At 40.2% G+C, this 21,925-nt stretch overlaps 2 protein-coding genes across 12 annotated transcripts in view; one reads left to right on the top strand and one right to left on the bottom strand.

Moving 5' to 3' along the window:
• Window positions 1-1,276, bottom strand: part of LRRIQ4 (leucine rich repeats and IQ motif containing 4) — a 55,393-nt gene extending 54,117 nt beyond the window's left edge. For 3 of the 4 annotated variants that reach the window (XR_012469313.1, XM_074190886.1, XM_074190888.1), the window contains exon 1: window positions 1,098-1,276. The gene's annotated coding sequence lies outside the window, so the exon portion shown is untranslated. Of the gene's footprint in view, window positions 1-890; window positions 989-1,097 lie in introns of those variants that run through there. The other variant, XM_074190887.1, reaches the window with a different exon arrangement.
• A 201-nt stretch (window positions 1,277-1,477) lies between these two features.
• Window positions 1,478-21,925, top strand: part of LRRC34 (leucine rich repeat containing 34) — a 66,720-nt gene continuing 46,272 nt past the window's right edge. For 4 of the 8 annotated variants that reach the window (XM_074190894.1, XM_074190895.1, XM_074190889.1 and 1 more), the window contains exons 1-11: window positions 1,479-1,873; window positions 2,280-2,406; window positions 2,839-2,960; window positions 3,222-3,286; window positions 4,074-4,157; window positions 5,043-5,171; window positions 5,913-6,008; window positions 7,778-7,932; window positions 8,438-8,593; window positions 9,688-9,814; window positions 15,244-15,461. In XM_074190894.1, coding sequence (XP_074046995.1) covers window positions 1,843-1,873; window positions 2,280-2,406; window positions 2,839-2,960; window positions 3,222-3,286; window positions 4,074-4,157; window positions 5,043-5,171; window positions 5,913-6,008; window positions 7,778-7,932; window positions 8,438-8,593; window positions 9,688-9,814; window positions 15,244-15,447 — 1,296 coding nt within the window. In that variant the 5' untranslated portion in view covers window positions 1,479-1,842 and the 3' untranslated portion in view covers window positions 15,448-15,461. Of the gene's footprint in view, window positions 1,874-2,279; window positions 2,407-2,838; window positions 2,961-3,221; window positions 3,287-4,073; window positions 4,158-5,042; window positions 5,172-5,912; window positions 6,009-7,777; window positions 7,933-8,437; window positions 8,594-9,687; window positions 9,815-15,243; window positions 15,462-16,084; window positions 17,012-17,032; window positions 20,838-21,925 lie in introns of those variants that run through there. The other 4 variants (XM_074190893.1, XM_074190891.1, XM_074190897.1 and 1 more) reach the window with 4 other exon arrangements.

The following is a 21,925-nucleotide window of genomic DNA, read 5'->3' as shown; positions in this document are numbered from 1 at the left end:
TCTATCATCTCCCTATCTGTAGCTATCCATTCAGACCTATCTCTCTATCATCTATCTATACCAATCATCTGCCTGTATCTTCTGTCTTTTGTCTATATCCATCGTCTTTCTATATCTTCTGTTGTTGGTCTATATCCATTATTGTCTATATCTCCTGTCATCTATAGCTATCCATCATCTATCTATATCAATATCTTATATCTTCTATCATCTGACTCTATCTATCCTTCACCTTTCTTTCTCTTCTATTGTCTGTCTATATTCGTCATCTGTCTATATCTAATCATCATCTTTCCATATCTTCTAACCACCATCTGTCTAATCTATTCATTGTCTGTCTATAATCTTCTAACCTTTGACCATATCTATCCATCATCTGCCTATATCTATCAATTGACTGTCTTTATCTCCCATCATCCATCTATGTCTACCCATCACTTGTCGGTATCTATCAACTGTCTTTCCATAGCTTCTATCTTCTGTCTATATCTATCCATCACCTTTTAATATCTTCTATTGTCTATCTCCATCCTCTGTCTCTATCTTCCATCTTCTGTCGACATCTATCCACCATCTGTCTACATCTATCGATCCATCATCTATCCATTGTCCCTATCAATCATCTCTTTATATCTTCCATGTTGTGTCTATCCATTGTATCTTCTGTTGTCTGTTCATGCCCATCATTTGTCCATGTTGTCATCCTCCATTCTCTCTCTCTCTCTCTCTCTCTATATATATATATATATATATAAAATATCTATCTATCTATCTATCTATCTATCTATCTATCTATCTATCTCTGTATCTCTCGCCACCATGTCTGAATCTCTCCGTCGCTGTCTCCACCTCCTGTCTGGCCCCGCCGCCCCCACTGCCCAGCCACCCACCTGTCCCGGAGCCAGCTCCCTAGCTCTGCCACCCGTGTCTCTCCCTACAGGTGGCATCATGCCCCTGTGATGCCCCAGCCCACGTAGAGCCCCGCCCACGGGGGCCTGGGGGTGGGGCTGCTGGGGAGAGGTGGGGCGGGGCTTCCGGGGAGGGGCTTCCGGGGAGGGCGGGGGCGGGGCTTCCGGGGAGGGGCGGGGGAGGGGTACCTGCGATAGGGGAGGCCCGAGGCTCAGCCGCAGCTTGCCTCAGTTTCCCCCTCCGTACAACGGGGCCCGCTGCTCGGCCTTCTTAGCGGCGGGGGCCGCCTCGGTTTCCCCATCTGTAAACTGGGCCGCACAAGACTCCGGCCAGGGACCTCGTCCCCGGAGCCCCGCGGCGCCCCCTGCCCGCGTCCGGGCGCCCCTCCCCCACGAGGCCCCGCGGCGCCCCCTGCCTGCGGCCAGGAGCCGGGCGCCCCTCCCCCACGAGGCCCCGCAGGGCGGGGGAGGGCGGGCCGGGCCGGGCTCCTCTCCCGCGCTTCACTCTTGGCTCCCCGCCGGCGGAGGTGCGCAGGCGCAGGGCGCGGGCCGCCGGGGGCGGGCGCAGGAGCGTGGGCTTGTGGGAGGAGCTTCTGCTGAGGCCGCGGAGCGGGCGCAGGGACGTCCCCAGCCGCCTCCGCCGGGATCCCGCGAGATTGCGCGAGGCCCGGCCCCGGGGCCTAGGCAACCCCGACTTCCGCCCCGGCCGCGTCCGGAGACGCACACGGCTCCGCCCCCCTGCCCGGGGTGGAGGAAGTAGAGGGGCCGCCCTGGTCGCCATAGCAACCGCCGCTCCCCCTCGGGATCCCGGGCTGCGCAGCCCCGCCCCCACGGGCTCCGAGGAGGGGATGGGCGCTGGCTGCCGCGGGGCGGGGCGGGGGCGGGGCGTTGCCATGGCGCCCCGCGACGCGCCGGCCTCGCCCCGCCGCCCGCCATGGCTTCCTCCTCCTACGTGCCGCGGTCGGGTAGGTGGGGGCGGGGCCGCGCTTCGCCTTCGTGTGCCGCGAGGCGTGGGGGGCGCCGCCTGAGGACCGGGCCCCCGACCCGGGGGAGGGGCCCCGCGGTGTTGCCCCGCGGGTGGGCTTCCCGGGCCCCCGCCCCTGAGCGCTGCACCCGCTCGGGCCCTCCCAGGGCCCCGGCAGCCCCCGGCCCGGCCCCGGCCCCGGCCCGCAGAACGCGGGCAGTCGTGCGGGGCCCGAGTGATCCGGCAGGCCGGGGCCCGGGACCGCAGCTCCCAGTGTAAGCAAGTTTAGCTTCCGAACGAGTGGAAATGACGCCTGGCCTTGATGCCCGGTGCCCACTGGACTGGGCACCCCCTAGCCCCAGCCCCTCCCCGCGCAAAGAAGAATCACCGGATTTGTGTCTTTCCAGTTTCATCCACGTTGGCCGCGCTCTCCCTGAGCTACCTGGACACGTGCAGATATTTCAATCGGAAACCCAATCCTTTTATTCCTCAATCGCTCCAGCTCCTGCAGGCAGAACACAGGAAACATACAGGGTAACAATGTAGCGCCTTGTGCCCCCGTTCCCTGAAACCCTCCCCGTAGAGACCCACAACAGAGCCTTGATTCAAAAATGCTTTAGAAATCGAGCACATCCGTGGGGTATACGTTCATGGCAAAGCTTTTCCCTGTTTTTCCCAGTCTTTCCGACCCGGGTAAGTTGCTTAAGTATTTGGAGACCCTGTTTGTCCATCCGGAGGCCAAGAATGCCGCCGTCCTCATGGTAAAGGTCAGGCGTCAAGGGGCCAAACACAGTAGACAGCACAGCTCGTAGGGTGTCCCTACCCTGCACGACTGGCACCTTGTTCCTCGCCCCCAAATGCTACCCCTGAAGAGCCTGTATCCTTACCCCGTTGTAAATGAATGAAAACTACTGATTTCTTTACTGACCTGCCTCTTTGTATTTTAAAATGTTTTCCATTACTCAGAAGTAGCAAGGAGATCACACTAAAAATAGCTGGAAATAACCACTTGATACCCGTGCAGAGACTCTCAGATGAAGATTTGGAAATACTTACCTATGTCTTAAGACCACTGAAAAATGTTACAGGTATTGGTTTTAACTTAATCGAGGGGCGGCTAGGTGGCGCAGTGGAGGGGTGGCCCTGGAGTCGGGGACCTGTGTTCAAATTCAACCTCAGACACATAATCATTTCCTAGCTGTGTGGACTTGGGCAAGTCATTTAACCCCATTGCCTTACCCCCCAAAAAACCCCTAAAAACAAAAAAAACTAACTTAACCGAGTCTTACTTTCTACAAAACTGAAGTATGATCAGTCTGGTCAGTCAAGTATGTATTTGTATTCCTTAGGTTTGGATGTTAGATATAATCTCATCACTGATAAAGGAGCCTTGGCTGTTCAGCGACTTCTTCAGGTATTGCATTATTTTTACTCCCAAAACGTTTGTTTTGTTTACAATGAGACTACTAGGTCTTAACAGACTCCACTGGCTTTTCAGAATTCCAGGAATCTTGTCCTTTTAGGCCACATCCACAGTCTCAGACCATTTTTGAGTATATTAATCTCAGCACAGTTTGCAATGAGAATAGCAAAATCATCTACTGCAAGCTTCGGATACCTCATGGCAAGAAAGCATAGCATGCAAGTGCTCCCAACTTGAGGAGCTCCAACTTCCCCTGCAGTCTTCCTCTTTCAAACAATAATTGAGAGGGGCAGCTAGGTGGCAGAGTGGATAAAGCACCAGCCCTGGAGTCAGGAGTACCTGGATTCAAATCCAGTTTCAGACACTTAATAATTACCTAGCTGTGTGGCCTTGGGCAAGCCACTTAACCCCGTTTGCCTTGCAAAAACCTAAAAAAACAAAAAAAACCCCAATAATTGATATTGGGATTACCTGACATCATTGAGGTTTTCACAGAATTCAACCAAACGTTGTACCAGCTGTGTTTCTTTTCATTGTGCTAGGGGAAAACTCCTTAAAAAATAAAATGAGGGACAGTTGGATGGCATAGTGAATACAGAACTGACCCTGGAGTCAGGAGGACCTGAGTTCACATATGATCTCAGACACATAATAATTACCTAGCTGTGTGACTGGGCAAGTCACTTAACCTCACTGCCTTGCAAAAAAAAAAAAATGCCTTTCTGCTCAGAACTCCAAAAACACCCCAGTGATAGCTCCTTTTCTCTTTTCATTACAGGAAATGCAAAACATCACTTATCTAAATCTTATGTTTAATGACATTAAGACTGAAGGGGGAGAAGTGATAGCCAAAGCCCTCCATGTAAGTGTATTCCTAGGGGTGTCCTTTCCCCTTGACCAAAGCCCAGAGAGCCCTAAGCTCTCTTTAATTTGTATTTTGTATGTGCATTTCACAGAATCTGCCGGCCTCACAGATCCCTTACTTTTGTACACACCCTAGTGGGGAGTGAGGCAGTGGGGGTGGGATGGGGGATAGGAAGAGAGGGAGGTGGCTCAGATCGGACTGTTCAGGTCATAGATACGAAGAGCATCTTCTCAGCAATTTGTGACTGGGTCACAGATTCATTAAGTTGCCCAGGATCTCAAAAGTCCATCTGTGTCAAGATCTCCAAAGCCAGTTCTCTGTCTAGAGCACTTTTTATAATAAATTTGTTAAAATCATAAACTATCTGGAGACAACTTTGTAACATATATATGGAAATAATAAAATACACAGATTTGATGGAATTCCCCACAGTCAAGAAATAAAATGCAAAAGGAATGGAACTTTTATAATTTCTGACTATAGAAATGCCAGTGATGACTTTCAAGTTTTGTAATTTCCTTCCAGGTTTGATGGGAATTCCTTAGAGCCATGGGATCAAAAACTGTAAAGCACCTTAGGGGGAGAGTCCAATCTAAGCCCCTATCTTCGAGAGGTTCTGCTACCCAGGACTTTCCATTCAGCATCAGGAAAACCTAGATTCAAATCTTGTTGTAGGATCCTGAGAAATTATTCCCATTTTTTTTGGTCCCTCATCTACAAAATGAACTCAAATATTTGTCAAATATCATTTCTCAAATATATTTCACCTGAGTGATAGAAATGTCATAGTTGGTTTCCTATTTTTCAAATAATCCCAGGCCAAATCCTTTAAGGGGAATTCTTTAACTTAAATATTTAACTTTTGACATTTTTCCTGCTCAGAGAAATCAAACTCTCAAGCACCTAAGAATGACTGGAAACAAGATTGAAAATAAAGGTGGAATGTTTTTTGCTGCAATGCTTCAAATTAATTCATCATTAGAGAAGTTAGATTTGGGAGACTGTGATCTGGTGAGTAAAATAGTACTAATTTATTAAAAGGATAAATTACAATAAATAAATAATAAATGAAAATAAATCTATTATTATAGATAAATTACTATTCTATCATTAGGAAAGTTGGTTGGCACATGAATTAGTTGAAAGTATTTGAAAGAATAAAGAAATTTTTATCATCCCTAAATGATTCATGGAAGGCTTGACTCCTCAGTTGCCTGTTGTAAGACATAGAAATCTGTTCACAGTATCTGAGAGACTGCCCCCTCCCCCTCTTCGGTAGCCCTTCACTTACTTCCTAACCCTGGACTGTGTATCTTCTGGGGTACCCCAGTATTCTGGGTCCCAATTGGTCATAAGCATCAGCCTGGAAAATTTTCTTTTAATTCAGAGTTCTGCCAGGAGAGAGGTCACAGCCATTTGAATGTGGAGCAGTCCTTAGAGATAGGTAGTATTCCTTCTGGGGATAGCATGAGAGCAAGGATCCAGGGACCCCCCAGGTTGAACCAGTATCTTTATCCTGCTCTATGTCTTTTAGCTTAGCATATCTGAGTCTGAGAGAATGGAAGAGACAAAACTATAAAGGTCCTGCCTGTAGAAAGTTAAATAAACCTGAAACAAGTGGACCACTGGTTGTCCTGGTTGTACTGTCACCTTGACCTAGATACAGCCTTTTCCTTAAAGAGTCAGTTCTTTCATACTTTATATGATTAAAAAGATCAAGTCTTTGTTTTTTGTAATTCTGCTTATTTTCAGGGGATTCAGAGTTTGATAGCATTAGCAACTGTACTAATTAAAAACTATTCAATTAAAGGGATAAACTTAAACCGCCCTCTACTGAATAGTGAACAGGTATGTATTTGTTAAGTAGTTCATTAAAATTATATTGTATAAATAAAACATTGAAAGGTTTTTTAAATTTCATAAACAGCTTGAAAAGTTCTGGGAGCTAAGTATAAACTATCTTCTGTGAACTACAGGCTACAAAGAAAAACAGGTTTCTTTATATAGATATCCTACATGAATCCTAGCTATAATTTTTAATCTCATATTTATATAACATTTTAAAGTTAGCAAAGTGTTACATACCTTAATGAGGTATGTCATGCAAGTGTTATTATTTCCATTTTACAGATGAGAAACTGAGGCTCAGAAGGGATCGGTAATATGCTCCATATCTTACAGTGCTAACATTAGAGCAGAAACCCTACATCTGGGGCTCTTCCCACCCCCTTGGAGGTCTTCTCCTTAGAGAAGACTTTAGACTTCAGAAGACAGTTTCTTTGTTTGTTTTAAAAAAAGTCACTATTTCTCAAATATTTCAGCTGAGTGATAGAAATGTCATAGTTGAAGAACTCAGAAAACACCAGCCTGTCAAGAAGTGTGTAGCTGCTGGAGAACCTTAGCTCTCTGAGATGGAGAGAGGATTAGGAAGTGACCATTCTGTTCACTATAGAAATTCATCTGGGAAGGGGCAGCTGGGTGGCACGGTGGATAGAGCACCAGCCCTGGAGTCAGGAAGACCTGGGTTCAAATCTGGTCTCAGACACTTAATAATTACCTAGCTGTGTGGCCTTAGGCAAGTCACTTAACCCCATTAATTTTTTTTTTTTAAGAAACTCATATGGGGTGGCTAGGTGGTGCAGTGGATAAAGCACCAGCCCTGAAGTCAGGAAGACCTGGGTTCAAATCTGGTCTCAGACACTTAATAATTACCTAGCTGTGTGGCCTTGGGCAAGCCACTTAACCCCATTTCCCTTGCAAAAACCTAAAAAAAAAATAAATTGTAAAGAAACTCATATTGGATAGTTACCCTTGCTCTGTTACAGATCAGGTAAATAAGGTCCTATGACAGGTAGAGCCCCCTTGCTCAAGTCAAGGAACAGTGGTGATGTTGGACCATGGACTCCCAGGCCACATCCCTGCATTACCACTTAGTAGCCCCTTCTGGATTGATGGATGTCTGCCCACTTAGCTTCCTCACTGGCTTTCACCTCCTTAACTCCCTAGTCTGGGACCTACTGTGTTTCTCCCATTGAAGGTAGTCTTCCTTAGGCCTTCCCTTCTCAGGCATCATCCCTGATGATTTTAACAACAGCAATAAAGATGACACCCCATACACTTCTATCCCAAAGGGCAAGCTTATCTACTAGTTGACCCAACTTGGTGTAAGAAATACAAAGTACTTTGTTTCCATCAACCTTCTCTAACTTTCTGGGTAATAGAAATATTTTCCCTCATCTTGCAGATGAAGAAATGGAGGGTGAGTAACTTGTTTAGGGAATATTGCTGTTAACCTGAGCCCTCTCTTACATCCATGTCAAAGAGGATGCAGGTCATCCCTTGACGCCTGCATTTCCAAGGATGGTTTCTGATCCTTTAAGGTAGCTCTGACTACTCCAATAATAGGGCCATTCAGATCAGAATTAGTTAATGGGGGAAAACTGGAATCAACTGCTCAGTAAGTATTTGGAAGATGCGCTTCATAAAAGGTGCTTCATCATTGTTTGTTATTAAAATGACTCAGTCTCTTTTAGGAGATACTCTAGAATGAAACAAATGTTTAGCCATTGATAGCTTTCATATTGAAAGATCATAAATAAAATGAAGTCTCTTTTTAGGAAGAGTCAACCATCCATATTAGCCATATGTTGAAAACTAACTCAACTCTTATTGAACTACACATGTGTAAGCATGATATTAAAAATTTTGGTATGCAGCGGTTGTGTGAAGCCCTCTCTGTAAATACTTGTCTGCGTTACCTGGATGTCAGCTGGTAAGAACAGATTTAGCCCTATAATCTGAAACAATATCCTCAACTATATTCCTATTGGAAAAACCTATGCAAAATATAATGTTAGTGTAATTCCTGGAATCATTTGGCAATTATTTTTATTTTTAAAAATGCCTAGAAAATTCAGAAGTCTTTTGCATGTAATATCTGAATGTTTTGCAAAATTTAAACATTTCTTAATTTTGGTAAGGCAGCAGATCTCATTTCAACATATAAATCATGTGCTAATGACACTACATGGATAAATTTACTGTTAAAAAGATTATGAAATGTCATCTTATAAGCTCTATAAATTGGGATGGAAGCATTTTTAAAAGTCTGACTTTAAGTATTTTTTCTCAGAAACTGATTAAAGGCATTCATTTGTTCATCTAATAATGTCCACTGTTACTTATTAGGTGTCCTTTTTAAATGCATTTTTTACCATTTAATAAGAAGCATTGTGACCACACAGTTTCAAAAACAATTCATTTTTTTTCTTTCCTAGCAACCGCATAACTTGTGATGCAATGAAATATTTGGGAGAGCTATTAAAAAGTAATAATGTATTGGAAGTAATAGATCTTTCTTCGAACAGAATCGAAGATGAGGGCTCCATGTATCTGGCTGAAGCTCTGGCTTTTTACAACACAAGTCTGAAAGCGTTAGTATAGATTTAAAAACTGTTAAGATTTTATTTAATTTTGATAGTAATGGAATTCTAGTGTTGATGTTCACTTTAGGCTTGAATTTGAATTTTTTTTGGCAATACTTTTTTTCTTCTCATTAGATGATGATGATGGTGATGATTTAGGCTTTCCTACTTTCTCTTTCTTTTCTTTTTTTTTTAGGTTTTGGATTTTTTTTTTTGCAAGTCAAATGGTTAAGTGGCTTGCCCAAGGCCACACAGCTAAGTTATTATTAAGTGTCTGAAGTTGTATTTGAACTCAGGTATTCCTGACTCCAGGGCCGGTGCTCTATCCACTGTGCCACCTAGCCACCCCTCTTTCCTACTTTTTCAAAAGTTTATCATGAGACTGAATACTTTGACACACCCCATAAAAATTATGAAAATATATTACAGTCTATTCTTGGTTTTGAAGATTATTTTTAAAATTAATATTTATTTGATTCTAGTTATAAATCCTTCTCCAGAATTAAACCATAAATTCTTGTCCTTCAGGCTACTTTCTTCCTGGGAATGTCTTTAGCATTGTATAGAAGCATAGTTAAACCACATTGAAAGAAACTGTATCTGCTAGTTCAGAAAGGACTCTGAGTTCTCCTCCTTGAGGGGGTTAGTGAGACCTGGTCTTTCATGAAGTCCATAAGATTCTTGGCTTGCAGGATCCCACGCCTATGACAATGACTCTTTCCCTCTATCTGCCCCTGCTATATGTCAGCTGAGGGGCTTTAAACAAGTTTGAGTTTTCAGTTATAGTTCTAGAATAAAAAAGTGTTTAAAAAAATTTGTTTTTATTAAAATAATAAACTAACAATCTAGACTCAAAATATAATTCAATTAAAAAGCATTGTATTTTGAAGCTTTTAACCATGGATGATATTGTTTTTACATTTTTAGGAATAAATGGTGGGTAATTATAAGCCACAAAGTATGAAACACTTTAAAGTCTAATGCTAAGATTTTATTAGATTTAACAAATCATTTTGACAACAGATTTCATAAATCATGAATTTGTAATTCTAAATGAAGCTTTGGATTTCTTTGTACCTAATATATTATAATTTTCTCTTTAGGTTATCTATAGTGAGCAATAACATAACTGGAAGGGGACTTACTGCTTTTTCAAACTCAATGAAAACAAATACCACACTTTCCAATATTTACATCTGGGGAAATAAATTTGATAATGAAACATGTGTGGTGAGTATTTTTTTCACTATTTGCATGTTAATATCCTCTTTTATTAGAAGACATTCCTATCAACTGCTATCTTATTGTCTGATCTTGCTATCTCTTATACTTTATGTTTCTTCCTTAAGGATGTAGATTTCTCTCTCATCACATTCAATTTGGGTCAATGCATACCATGGGAACAATGTAAAGACTGGCAAATTGCCTTCTGTGGGGGGGGGTGGGGGGAGGGAAGTAAGATTAGGGGAAAAATTGTAAAACTCAAAATAAATAAAATCTTTAAGTTTAAAAAAAAGAAAATATAAGGCCAAAAAAATTGCAAAAAAAAATAAAAAATAAAGCCAGCATTAAACCAGAAAAAAAGAAGATATTCCTATCAACGTCTATATCTTGTCAGAGTTGATTCTGATTCCAGTTGTGAGAGTTAAAAATTTTAATTAAAAAAAAAACCCTGAAGTTCTAAAAACCTCCTTGTTGGTGAATTCTGTGATTAAAGCTTTAATAGGTGAGATTTCTTTGATCCATACTTGTTGATGCTTGCTTTGTTGTTTATCTTCCTTTGAGGGTAGGTTATCCCTAGCACTTAGGAAAATACTTCCCTCTACTTAAAAAAGCACTATGGATTTCAAGCTTGAAAAGAATTGAAAGAAAAAAATAGAGGTTAGAAATCTCAGATTTTTGCTTAAGTTGGTTTTATGAAAGGTCTTCCTGCTTGTGCTCCCTTAAAAGATCTAAAAAGAGCACCATTTGGAACAATGACCAAGCAATCCAGAGAGACACAGGAAAGCACCTTTGTCCAGCCTAGGATTGTAGAGCAAGAGAAAAGCTATGGAAAGCCCAGAAAACATCTTTCCAGAGAATCCAGCACAAATCCCAGTTAGGAAGCCAGAAGCAAGTGGCAGGGTCCTGTCTGGGCCCCAGTGGGCCTGAACTGGAGGGACCTCCTGGAAGAGAGCAGCATCTCCACCTAGGAAGCCCCAGGAGGGATAGAGGATCATGACAGCACCCTGACCTAGGACAACCAACTCAGAGCTATGAAGTCTTATCCACACAAACATACCAGAGCTCCCTTTTGAGAGAGCAGTGGAAAGAACCCAGGGAAACAGAGATAGAACCTGGTCTGAGCAAACGTCCTGAAGCTGTCAGGAAGGCAGGGAGCTTCCAGCTAACTCCACACGTTAGATGAGGAACTACAGGAAGACATATGAGTAAATAGAAGAAGGAATCAAATGCTATAAAGAAATATTATGAGTCTGGATACACCTATGAGATGACAAGAGACCAAACAAAAGTGTCTTTATAACAGTGGTGGGCCATTAACTGCATATAGAAACTACTTGGGCATTCCCAAGGGTCATATATTGACTTAGAAACCATGCATTCACATTGTCTATGTTTTTATTGGGTTATGTTTTTGTTAAATATTTCCCAATTGATTTGGACTGTGGACTACATGTTTAACAACCTTGGTACTACAAACACTATAAGCAGAACATCAAAGAAAAAAATGCCATGGCCATAAGAACTGGAAAAATAAATGAGCAAAATGAAGCAAGAGATTTAAAAGTAGAATTAAAAGGGACATGATCTCTGTAGGAAAGAACTGGAAGGAGGAATAAATAACTTTTAACAGAAGGTGGAAAACCCATGAAAATAGAATGGATCAAGCAGAAAGAACTGTTATCCTGTGAGACAGCAAAAAATAGAAGGACAAAATCAAAATACTGGAAAAAATAGAAGAAATTGTAAAATACATACTGTTAAAAACAACTGACTTGATAATGAGTGACACAATTTAAAAATCATCAGATTTCCTAAAAACCATCACCAAAAATAAAAAACTTACATACCATGTTTCAAGAGATCATAAATGAAAAACTACTGTGATTTATAAGAACCAGACAACAAAAGTAAATCAGAAAGAAACCAGCTATTTCTTGAAAGAAATTCTTGAGATGAACCCTCAGAAATGTCACAGAGAAAACCAAATCTGCCAGATCAAAGATAAAAATGAAAGGATTCAAATATAGAACTACAGTCAGGATCACAAAAGACATGGAAGCTGTGATTGAAAAGGAAAAACAAATCTTGTAAATAAAGCAGTGTTTTATAAGGCTTATGACCAAAGAGAATGATGCTCCCTGCAACTAAGTATACTCCTATAAGGGAAAGAATGGAATTTTAAAGGAAATAGAGGACTTAACAAGAATTGTTTTTTTTATTTTTTAATTTTAATTTATTTAAGGCAATGGAATTAAGTGATTTGCCCAAGGTCACATAGGCAATTAAGCAAATTGTCCAAGTTCAAATTTGAACCCAGATCCTTCTGACTCCAGGGCTGGTGCTCTATCCACTGTGCCACCTAGCTGCCCCATCCAACCTCTATTTTTACTTTATTATTTTTATAACTGAATATTCATTTTATTTTGAGTTCCGAATTTTTCTCTTCCTCCTTTACCTATCCAACCTATTGAGAAGACAAGTAAAATGATGCTTATTATGTATGTCAAGTCAGGCAAAACATACTATTTACATAGTAGTCATGTTGCAAATAAAAAGGGAAGTGAAAAAATATTCTACAAACTGTATTCAGAGATTATCAGTTCTATCTCTGAAAATGGATGGTATTTTTCATCTTAAGTCTAAAGGATTACCATATCGAATTAAGAAAAAACAACAGTCATTTGAAGGAACCAAGGGTCAAGATTATCAAAGATAAAAAGAGAAGGAGAGAAAAGCAATATTATACCTCCAGTAATGCTTTTCTCACTTATTGAAGCTATTTGTTTAAAAAAAAATAAAGAAGTTGATTAGTGACACAAATTGGGAATATAAGACCAAAATTTAAATAATGATAGGAGCATAGTATTTGATAAACTCAAAGATCCCCAACTTTTGCATGAAGGACTCTATTCAACAAAACATCTGGGAAAACTCGAAAGTTATCTGGCAGATCTTGGGTTTAGACCTACATTTCACACCATATTCTACAGTAAGCTCAAAACAGAGTCATGACTTAGCCATAAAGTCATATCATAAATAGAACATCAGGGAAGGAAAAATTTGTGTATTTATAGACAGGATAAGCATATTTGACCAAACAAAAGGTTTAATATAGCAGATAAAAACAATTCTTTTTTAGGTTTTTGCAAGGCAAATGGGGTTAAGTGGCTTGCCCAAGGCCACAACAGCTAGGTAATAAGTGTTTGAGACTGGATTTGAACCCAGGTACTCCTGACTCCAGGGCCGGTGTTTTATCCACTGCACCACCTAGCCACCCCAGATAAAAACAATTTTGATTTTGTACAAATCAAAAGTACAAATTAAAAGTGAAACAGTATAGGAAAAACAATTGCCTCAAGATCATTTATAAAAGTCTGATTTCCAAGATATTTTAAGGTACCATCAAAATACATAAAAGTGATTGTTCTTTTGGCAAGGCTTAAACTGTCTTGCAAGGGGACTCTTCTCCTGTGAAGAAAAGTACTGAATTGCCTCTCTATATTTTTCTAAATATATTTCCATAACAGAAAATTTGATGTTATATTTTACAAGCTGATAGCTTGCAAAAGTTAGTGTGTTATTATAGAAATTTTGAGCACATTTCAAGAGAGGAGAGAAGACACTTTCCTCCAGCCTAAATTGCAATCAATGAAATAGCTACATACCACGTTTCATTCCCCAAACCTCAATCCCCAAAGTATCTAAAGGGGCAAGTGGTGAGGAGGATGTTTTGTTTTCGATTGAGGGCGCTCTCTCAAGTAGTGCATTCTCTCTTCTTCCCCTGTCTGAAAAGTTTAACCCTTATTTCTAATTGTGTTCATCTCTTCTATTAAAGACCACATCCAAACAATCTAATGGTATATCTCATAAACCTGGCCTTTGCATTTTCTTTCATTTGAACCTAATTTGGTTTAGTTTGGAATAAGGATCAAAGCAGGGCTTCAGAGCTTTGTCCCAAGCCAAACAAATGTCCACTGCCTGCTGCAATAAAGACCCCTAAGCTTGAGGCAATCTGTGGTGGTGGGAAGGCAGAATCAAGCTGTGGAACTAACTCCACAAAGTCTGATTATACAGGATGGGGCGTGCAGTGAGGAGGTAGTGGGAAGTGGAATAGGTCATTTTGGCTGATACGAGACAAAAAATAGAACCACTTCTTAAGCCCCTGCTTTTCCTTGAAATTTGGCCTTCCAAAATTGCTTGAATTCTTCTACAGAATGGAAGTGGAATAAATATAAATTTAAGTGTGCTCTTGGGAGGAGGAACAGAAACCTCCTCTCCTTCCTCCCACCCCCATCATACAGAATTTTTTTCTTGCTTACTATGGAAGGTAATTTTGTACAGTGGAAAGAGGACATATTCTGCCATCTGAAGATGTAGGTTCAAATCTAACCTCTGAAGTTGACTCACCATTACTAGACAATTCATTTAGCTTTCATGGACCTCATCTGTAAAATGAAGTAATTAAGACTAGATGGTATCAGAGGTCCTTCCCAGCTCCAAATCTATGATCAGGGACTATTGCTTTGTACTTCAATTAAAAAGTGATCAGCTGGGCATCAAGAAAACATGACTTGAAGTCTCTAGTTCTGTCTTTAGAAAATGACTTAAGTTGGATAAAGTTTCTAAAATTCCTTCTAGCTCTTAATTCTATGACTAAGATTTGGGTTCTATTTAACTCCACCTCAGAAGCTAGAGTTGAATAAATCTGGCGGGTTTTCAATCCCCTCCACTGAGAGAACTTAGATGCTCCCTGATGACCGCTTCAGCTATAATGTCATTCTTTGAGAGTAGATGGGACCGGAGTATTAGCTTTAGGCTGCCACCTCTTAAGGCATCTAATCAGATCTCTTCTCTGTCAAGTATGAAGAAATAATTAACCTTAACAACTCAAAACAATCTAAGAAAGAAGCTTATCAAATGGCCAAACGCCTCTAAGGAAGAGATCTTAGAAATCACCTCCTTTGATGATAAAGAAACTCAAGTCAAAGAAGTAAGTCAATGGCATAAGGTCACACTCAAGTAAGTAGCAAAGTTAGGAATATGATCTGGTGACTAGGATTTAAAAGAAATATGGAAATCAAATGGAGGAATTCTAAATGCTGGGACTGCTAAATGATAGGATCACTGCCCATCTACCAGAATGAACAATGCAAAGAATTGTTAACCAGCCACGAAAATGGAGAATTTCAAAGATAAAGAAGGAAAAATAATATTTAAGACATTGAGAAACAGCTTTCCTAGCATGAATTACAGTGATTTAGAACACTTTGGTTATATGATGCTAAACAAGTAAAGGAAGTATAACTATAATAAAGCCACCCACCCTGTAAAATGTCGTCTTAATTTTTTAATTTTGAGATAAAATGTGGTAGAAATCAAAAATGGTGAATCACACTGTTAATCTGCAAATAATACTTGTTTGTTTAAAATCCTAGGCATTTGCAAACCTAATAACATCAGGTCGCCTAAAACTAGATAATATAGATGTGGAGCCCTATGTAGTTGATAACTGTGTGTATCTTGCTGAGCTTTCTCATGGCATTAAAAAACATTATTATTGGACACCCAGTTATGGAGAAATCGACGGTGCTACAGCCAATGCAGGTCTTGCTCTTGTACCAACAGCCAAAAATCTATGAAAACAAGTTTCTGAGTAAGTCATTTCAATGTTTTTATTGCATTACTGCCATAGATTTGATGTTACTTAATTGATGAAAATAATATATGTCATGGTTTAAAAGACTATACCTATACCTTCCTTACTTGATTTTCAAAGTCTTTTTTGAGCTTTTCTATGACCTGAGACCAATGATGGGATTCAGTCAGTTCACACTGGCTCAGCAGAACTGATATCTAATTTTATGTTGAGTTCAGGGAACCAGTTGTTAAAATGGCACCTGTAATCATGGTTCTCTCAAAGGTGGGTACCTGGGCATCTGCCCAATGTGGAAATCACAAATTTACATTCTATATCCTGTTTTAACATTCACCTGCACAACAGCATTTTCTAAGCTCCTGTAGTAATGTTCATTCCATCCATAGGTTAAAAAGATTGATGGAACTATACTTGTAATATTTATTCATTTCTTAAAATCCATCATACCTTTGATAAAATACATTTTAATTCCCTCGTTTTAACAATTTTGGTCAACAAACATATAACATAAAGACAAAAAGTGCCAGATAACCAGGGAGTGACAAGCTGTCATTTATTTTCAGTTCTTCACTTTGGAACTGGGAAGGACCTCTGATACCATTAATTACTTCATTTTACAGATGAGGTCCATGAAAGCTAAATGAATTGTCTAGTAATGGTGAGTCAACTTCAGAGGTTAGATTTGAACCTACATCTTCAGATTGCAGAATCTGTCCTCTTTCCACTGTACCAAAAATCCCTAGAGATATTATGAGTGTGCTGGTGTTCCCTGAAGAGTCAATTAAATAGGAAGTTGGGACACAATGAACAACAGAAATACAGATTTCAAGGGTTATCTTATCACCCATTTCAGAAGCCATTGAAGTAGAAGAAAAAAAGAGAATAGAGTAGAATGAGTTTTGATTCTGCAAATGTTCCTACTGTGGTCACATGCCTGCTTTCACTCCATAAGGATACATTTGCTTACTGGGAGTAATATAATCTAGTTTTGTGTACCTCTTTTATTGTACTTACTTGACTATTAAATGCGTAAAATATTAAACTACCTTTTGATATGTTTTTTTGTTTACTTAAAATGGTCATTAGGGCAGAGAACCAGTTGTTAATTTATTTGAATCCCACCACAGCCTGAGACCAATTCATATTTTTTTTTTTTTGTGGAGATTTTGGATGCAGAAGCTTTGACTTAATCTTCTGAGTGTAATTTTGATCTTTCATAGAACCATAGTAACTGTCTATGGTCAGATTTTTTCTTCTGCTGTTTGCTCATTTCACCAGTCTATGACTTGATTTTAACTTTTTATTAAGGTGGGGTTCTGCTCTCAGGGTGGAGGATGTACTGTTCCAATTTTTGAGGCTTTTTGCAGCAGTTTTCAGAGATAGCCTCAGGGACCTGCAAGTCTTCAATTCTTCCAAAATCTTACAAGAGGCTATAACCACTCTCCTGGCCCGTGCTCTGGTCTGTGGATGATCACAAGCACTCCCCTCTGCTCTGGAACTGTGAGGAGGGTCCCTGCTCTGTTAAGGCAGTGCGTGAGCTCTGCTGTGCTTTTCCACTTCTTTTCCAGGGCCGGGTCTGCCCTGCTTAGACCTGCACTGGACCGGGCTCCCCTCCCCGCATCGTGGCAGCGGTTTCCTGCTGACCTTCCAAGTTGTCTCTAGCAATCCCTGGGTTGAGAGGTCTGGAAGCCAGCACTGCTGTCACTGACCCAGGCATCCTGGCTCTGTTCCTAGATGGTTGGAGCCCCCTTGGTGTGGCCCAAGCTGTACTGTGGGTCCTTTCTAAGTCGGGGGCAGCAGATCTTTCCCATGGATCTTCCAAGTTGTTGTGGGCTGGTAAATTGTTTCACTCAGTCTTTTTTGGGGGGTCTTGCCATTTTAGAATTTGGTTAGAATCATTAAAGATATTTGGAGTGGTTTGCGGCAGAGCTCAAAAGAATCTCTGCCTTTATTCCACCATCTTGGCTCTGTCCTCTTAAAAGGCTATAAATACAATGAATGTGGTATAGCTTTCCACAAATATAGACAAAACATTACTGAAGTTTTAAAAAAATGAATATAAGCATAAGAGCATGCTTATTGGGAAGAGGGCCAGCCGTAGAATCAGGAAGACTTGAATTCAGATTGCTCTTCTTACACTAGCTGGTGACTGTGGACAAATTACCTAAACTGCTAGTGTTCAGAAGAGCACACTGGAAGTAGGCCCACATTGATGAAGTAACAAATCTAAGCATCCTCTCTTCCCATACCTATGTATACATGTGTGTATGTATGTATCTTTGTATGTAGATACATCTTTATGTGCATGGCAAACCACAAAATCTTAACCTCTCCCCTTTGTTTTGGTTTTTGCAAGGCAGTGGGGTTAAGTGACTTGCCCAAGGTCACACAGCCAGGTAATTATTAAGTGTCTGAGCCTGGATTTGAACTCAGGTCCTCTTGACTCCAGGACTGGTGCTCCATCCACTGCACCACCTAGCTGTCCCGACCTCTCCCCTTTGGAAACATGCACACATAGAAATAGGCTATATGCTGATCCCAAAGTAAGAGACAAAAGAAGGTACAAAATTGTGTTTACAATCTAAAGGAGTTGAAGGGAGGTTACAGAAAAGTCACTGGTTAAGATCAGAGTTGGAAGCCTGGAGGTAAGAAGAAAGGAACCTCTACCCCATATCATTGACAGCCTATGGGGAAACCACCAAGTTCCCTAATACATTCATTCATACAAGTGTGCCCTCTATAACAGTCTGGTCAATGTTGTGGCATTAACTTAATCAATCACAAATAAAAATCCACTCTAATGTGACCACATCCAACTATAATTTCACCTGATTACCCAAAGTAGACAGTGAATGACCAGCAATAATTTAAGCTGTAATTTCCTACAGCACCATCTTACTTAAAGTTATGTCATTAGCAAACCAAGGAGAGACACTGATACCCTTATGACTATATTGACACAATTTTATTATTTTTTTCTAAAACAATGATCATTTAGTTTAATTCATATGGAACTGAATAAGTAAATTAATTCATGTAGTATTGTCATTCTATTGGCTCAGCCTCATGAGCAATTAACATTTATTCATTTATTTAAATATCTCTGTAAAGTGTTTGATAATTGTTTTCATATAGTTCTTGTCTTGATAAATAGATGACAAGAATTTTATATTGTCTTTAGTTAATTCTATTGGAATTTTTCTATTGCTTTCTTTTTTGTTTTTTGTTTTTTTTAACAAGGCAATGGGGTTAAGTGACTTGCCCCAAGTCACACAACTAGGTCTGAGGCTGCATTTGAACTTAAGTACTCCTGACTCCAGAGCTGGTGCTCTATCCACTACACTACCTAGCTGCCCCTTTCTATTGCTTTCTGCTAGATTTTGTCAGTAATATACAGAAATGGTGATGATTTATGTTTATTTTCTAATTCAAAACTTTGCTGAAATTATTTCAATTAGCTTTCTAGTTGATTGGTTCTCTAGGGCCTCTTAAGTAAGCCACTATATCATCTGTAAAAAAGTGATCATTTTCTTTTATCTTTATGTTTATTCCTTAAATTTCTTGTCCTTATTTTATTGCAGTAACTAGTACTTTTAGCACTTTATTGAATAGTAATGGTTATCAAGGGCATCCTCCATTCTTTTTTTTTTTTAGGTTTTTTTTCCAAGGCAAATGGGGTTAAGTGGCTTGCCCAAGGCCACACAGCTAGGTAATTATTAAGTGTCTGAGACTGGATTTGAACCCAGGTACTCCTGGGCGGGTGCTTTATCCACTGTGCCTCCTAGCCACCCCTGTTGGCATCCTCCATTCTTATTGAAAAGACTAGATTATCTCTATAATGCTGACTCTTGGTTTTAAATTATTACTAATCTTTTAAGGAAAGCTCTGTTTGTTCCTGTGCTGTCTTAATGTTTTGTTTTGTCTTTTTTGCAAGGCAGTGGGGTTAAGTGGCTTGCCCAAGGCCACACAGCTAGGTAATTATTAAGTGTCTGAGGCTGAATTTGAACTCAGGTACTCCTGACTCAGGGCCAGTGCTCTATCCACTGCACCACCTAGCCACCCCTGTCTTAATGTTTTTAACAGGAATTGGGTTTGTTTCTAATCTTTTCAAAAAATTTTTGCTCTATCAATATGATTTCTGTTGTCTATTACTAATATGGATGGTTATATTTACAGTTTTTCTTTTATTCAACCATCTCTGCATTCCTGGCATAAATTCATTCTGGTCATAGTATTTGATCTTTGTGATATCTTGCTTATTCTCTTCGCCAATATAGTATTTAAGATTTTTACATATACTCTTCGGAGATATTGCTATCCAGAAAATTCTGGGAAGATGGCAGAATATAACAGGAAATACAAGGCATTCCAAATTTCTCCCACAAACAAAGCACAATTCAAGTGGCAGAAAACCTTAAAAAAAGGCTGACCTCCAGAGGTAAAGAGTTGATCTAATTGAAGTGCAAATGTGTCTGCCAGATTCCCCAGAATCAACAAACAACTAATTGTGGGGGCAGCTGGGTTTGGCCCAAAGCCTCAGCTTCAGCAACTTTCACCTCCAGAGTTGAAAGGCCTTCTGCTGTTGTGAGATAAATGGCCTAGTTGTGCTAACCAGCCACAGTCCCAAGCTGTAGCTGTGGGTGAGGAGGAAGACAACACACACCAGTGAATGCTCTGGCACACTGGCTGGGGGCACTCGGAGGAGAGTGGAGAACTTGGTTTCAGTTCCTTGGCAGAAGGGAGAACTGAATGTTGCAACCTCCAAGGACCCTAGGGAGCAAGAATGTTTGCAGGACAGACAGTGTGGCTGGGGGCCCTAGCTGTGATTCAGGGGTCAAGAGGATGACCTTGGTCAGGGCCCCAGACAAAGCTCAGAAAACAACAGAATGAAAAACTTGAAACCTGAAGCATCATACCCCACAATTTCTGGCTAGAACCTGAGCAAAATAATAAACTACTAAAAAAAAATGAGTAAGCAAAGGAGAAAGAATCCAACCATAGAGAGCTACTGTGGGGATAAAGAATCTCTGGTTCCTGATGCTGAGTGAGATGAGCAGAACCAGAAACACACTGCACCACCCTAACAGCAACTTGAAGGTGATGACCAATCTTAATGGACTTGCTCATTCCATCAGTGCAACAATCAGGGACAATTTGGGGCTGTCTGCAATGGAGAATACCATCTGAATCCAGAGGATCAACTATGGAGTTTGAACAAAGACCAAGGACTAGTAACTTTAATTTAGGAAAAAACCTGACATCTTATTGTCTAATCTTTCTATCTCTTATACTTTATGTTTCTTCCTTAAGGATGTGATTTTTCTCTCATCACACTCAATTTGGATCAATGTATATCATGGAAACAATGTAAAGACTGACAAATTACCTTCTGTGGGGGGTGGGGGGAGGGAAGTAAGATTAGGGGAAAAATTGTAAAACTCAAATAAAATCTTTAATAAAAAAAAATCTCTGGTTCCTACTCAGAAGATAATAAAGTTTAAAAAGCTTACTCCTACTTCAAAGAAAAATATCAAATTGTCACAAGCTCAAAAAGAGTTCTTGGAGGAGTTTAAAAAGGATTTTAAAAATCAAAGAGAGGGGTGGCTAGGTGGCACAGTGGGTAAAGCACCAGCCCTGGAGTCAGGAGTACCTGGGTTCAAATCCGGTCTCAGACACTTAATAATTACCTAGCTGTGTGGCCTTGGGCAAGCCACTTAACCCCATTTGCCTTGCAAAAAAACCTAAAAAAAAAATCAGAAGAGAAGCTGAGGAAAAGAATAAGAGCAGTTAAAGAAAATCAAGAAAATTACAAAAAGAAAGTCAACCACTTTGAAAAAAATCCAAAAACTCAAGAAAATAACTCCTTTAAAAACTAGAATTGAGCAAGGGGAAACCAATGATGTTATAATAAAAACAAAATTAAAAGAATGAAAAAAGAGATGTGAAATATCTCATTAGAAAAGCAACTGATGTAAAAAACAAATGGAGAAGAAACAATTTAAGAATTTTTGAACTACCTGAAAGTTATGATTTTTTTTAAAAAAGAACACAGAAGGGGGCAGCTGGGTGGCACAGTGGATAGAGCACTGGCCCTGGATGGAGTCGGGAGTACCTGAGTTCAAATCCAGCCTTAATAATTACCTAGCTATATGCCCTTGGCCAAGTCACTTAACCCCGTTTGCCTTGCAAAAGCCTTAAAAAACCCCCACAGAAATGGTATTTACAAGAAATCATTAAAAATTATCCTGAAGTTCTAGAATGAAAGTGTAAAGTAAAAATAGGAAAAAAATTCATAAGTCATCACCTGAAAGATAGTCTAAGATTAAAACTCACAGGAACATCAGATCCAAGTTTCAAAGCTCTCCCAGGTGAAGGAAAAAAATGATACAGGCAACAAGAAAGAAAAAATTTAAATACAATGGAAATACAACTAGGATAACAAGATCTAGCAGCTTATATGT

Source organism: Macrotis lagotis, chromosome 6 (assembly GCF_037893015.1).
Source record: "Macrotis lagotis isolate mMagLag1 chromosome 6, bilby.v1.9.chrom.fasta, whole genome shotgun sequence".
NCBI lineage: Eukaryota > Metazoa > Chordata > Mammalia > Peramelemorphia > Peramelidae > Macrotis > Macrotis lagotis.
Note: the sequence above shows the minus strand (reverse complement) of the source record. Positions and strands in the feature narration are given on the sequence as shown.